Here is a 2,500-nt window from a genome sequence, read left to right as displayed (position 1 = left end):
TGAACTACAAAGTTAGTCTTCGTTCAAAAAACCTCTACATCTTTCTCTTTCTGCCTATTACCAAGCTTCAGAGAGTAATTAGTAACAGAAGGAATTTAAGTAACTTTAAATAACCAAGCTTTAGAGGGTAATTAGGAACGTGAGGGAATTTAAATAACTTTAGCATTCCTATTTATGGTTTTCAAGTAAGAATTAGTGATTAATCATTTTACTAAATCTCAGATATAATCTAGTGTACGTAATTCCATCACTTCAGAATTCTTGTGTAAGATAATTACGAAAAAATCTGACATGAAAGTCAGGATACAGAAAGACCTTATTTTATATCTTTTTCTTTATTCGTCGAAAATTACAAAAATAATTTATGAAAAATGTATTGTTTTATACAAAATTCGTTTTTGAACATCACAATAAATAAAGATGAATATGAACATAATGTATAATGATATGTACAAATGAAGCGCATAATGCGATATAAACACAAATTATTAACAACCATTGAAGAGAGATGAAAGCTTATCAACATGAACGAGTCTGACTTATCTGTTTAATGGAATTATGTTAATATTAATTTCATCAAACATTTCTCAGTCATTTATCCAGAGTTCCCAGTTGTAAGAACAACTGGATAACTGAAAAACTGCGAGTATACAAGTAAAAATAACAAGTTAGCCTAATATTTGCTTTTAAAATATTACACATCTTTAAAACAATAATAAAAAATTCCTTGAATAGTATTTGCTAACCCTTATTTATAATCTTTCTTGTTTTACTCCCAACATAGTTCATTTCTAATTCTATTTCTAAACGTTTCTCTGAACATCGGTCTGGGAAAACCTTAAACGCAAAGAAGAGAGAATAGATAGGCCTCAGACAGTACGGAGGAGGCCTAGTTTTTCTTGGAGTTTCCTCCTGCGGCATCGAGCCTCATCCCAGTCGAGGTAAGAAGATTCGATGTGTCGATCGCTGAAGGCTTCGTATCCCTCACGGCCGTGAAGGCATCGCACGTTGTCTAGAGTCATCAAGTCACCTGGAAAAAAGAGAAAAAGTACGCTGGGAACAGTTCATTTTTGCTTAATGTAAAACATCGTTATGTGACGTCTTCTATCAGTTACGTTCAGAGAAATAATTATGTGAAGAAAGGTAAATTAATTTTCAAGAAAGCCTAACTTCATTCAGATCAAAGGTGCAACAGGTGGTTAACTTGTTATAGTGAAGCACATGGTTAAATCTCCAGAAGAATGCTGTCAGTGCAAGCGACTAAGCTAAGCTTACCGGAGTCCATCTTGAAGGTTGAGGAGTTTGCGTAAAGGATGTCGTTGAAGAGCTTCATGGCTTTGTAGAATTTCTTGACCTTATTCGATGGCAGGTCGAGGTAGGAGTCCCGGATGGCGTTGTTGACAGCAACGCGAATAACCTCTTTGTTGCTGTTAAGTCTGCAATACCAGTTTTAATTTTAGTGCCTGCCATGACTTTTAAGGTAATTAGCATATTTTATTAACTTCTGTTATTTAGAAATTATGTTGGCCTAATCAGTTATATGTTAACAAAATCCCCCCAATTAATAAAATAAAGGTTTTACAGATTGGGACTCACGTGATGATAGGGAACTTGGAGATCTTATAGAACTCGTCCATCTCCCAGGAGAAGTTGGCTTGACCTTTGTCCCAGAAGTAGGAGTCGGTGGTGGTCAGGATCTCAAAGGCCTCTGGGTGTTCCTTCCGGAGGAGCTCAGCGCCAAAGAGCCCATCTGCAATGACGCTCTCACCTCCGGTGCCAATGTGCTGCTTCACGCAGTGGATGAAGATGATCTGGTGAAAGGATGATAATAAAATCAATAATGGCAGAGGATTTTGGATTTTCATGTCTTGAGTCATAATATTAAAATAAACAAAATATTCTAGTGGTTAAAGGAAAGAAGCCAAATACATGAATCCATACCCCGGGCATTTGCTCGTACTGAGGAAGGTCATTGTGCATCCCTAATTTGGCGTTGGTAAAGGCGACGTTGTTTGTGTTTGGTCTGTTAATCACTGGAGAATGGGGTCTGTGGAGAGAAATGTTATAAAATTTTAGTTGATGCAGTTGATTAAGTAGTATAGCATCAGTAGTTAATATAATTACAAAATAACAACTGGCAACATAGTCGATACCAGTAAGCATTCACGAACAGTTACCTGTAAAAGGATATACCTAAATATTTGATTCTAAAGTATTGTATAAGACATTGAAAATATAATGACTACATATTACATTTATAAATAAATCAATGAACGATTGACACCCAGTAATAATTTAGCAATCCAGTCAACTGGTGGGTACTCACCCATAATGAGATTGTTTTACGAATGCGATGTGTTCTATCATTTCAGGTCCTGCGACGTCACTATCTGGCACATTCTTGAGCATCGCTGATCCTCGAGTCTCCATAGTTAGGAGCCATTCGAGGAGGACCTTATCGTCCTTCTTCATTGTCTCGTAATCGAACTCTCGCAGCTTG

The 2,500-nt window shown here is 36.6% G+C and overlaps 1 protein-coding gene across 1 annotated transcript in view; it reads right to left on the bottom strand.

Moving 5' to 3' along the window:
• Window positions 1-316: 316 nt before the first annotated feature.
• The window catches only part of LOC136843976 (gamma-butyrobetaine dioxygenase-like), a 4,062-nt gene continuing 1,878 nt past the window's right edge, over window positions 317-2,500 (bottom strand). The window contains exons 5-9 of the mRNA XM_067112997.1: window positions 2,327-2,500; window positions 1,942-2,047; window positions 1,597-1,811; window positions 1,276-1,436; window positions 317-1,030 (exon numbers count right to left, since the gene is read on the bottom strand). The exon at window positions 2,327-2,500 is cut by the window's right edge and continues 20 nt beyond it. Coding sequence (XP_066969098.1) covers window positions 870-1,030; window positions 1,276-1,436; window positions 1,597-1,811; window positions 1,942-2,047; window positions 2,327-2,500 — 817 coding nt within the window. The 3' untranslated portion in view covers window positions 317-869. The remainder of the gene's footprint in view (window positions 1,031-1,275; window positions 1,437-1,596; window positions 1,812-1,941; window positions 2,048-2,326) is intronic.

Source organism: Macrobrachium rosenbergii, chromosome 2 (genome assembly GCF_040412425.1).
Source record: "Macrobrachium rosenbergii isolate ZJJX-2024 chromosome 2, ASM4041242v1, whole genome shotgun sequence".
NCBI lineage: Eukaryota > Metazoa > Arthropoda > Malacostraca > Decapoda > Palaemonidae > Macrobrachium > Macrobrachium rosenbergii.
The sequence above is the reverse complement of the archived record's forward strand: the minus strand, read 5'-3'. Positions and strand labels throughout refer to the sequence as shown.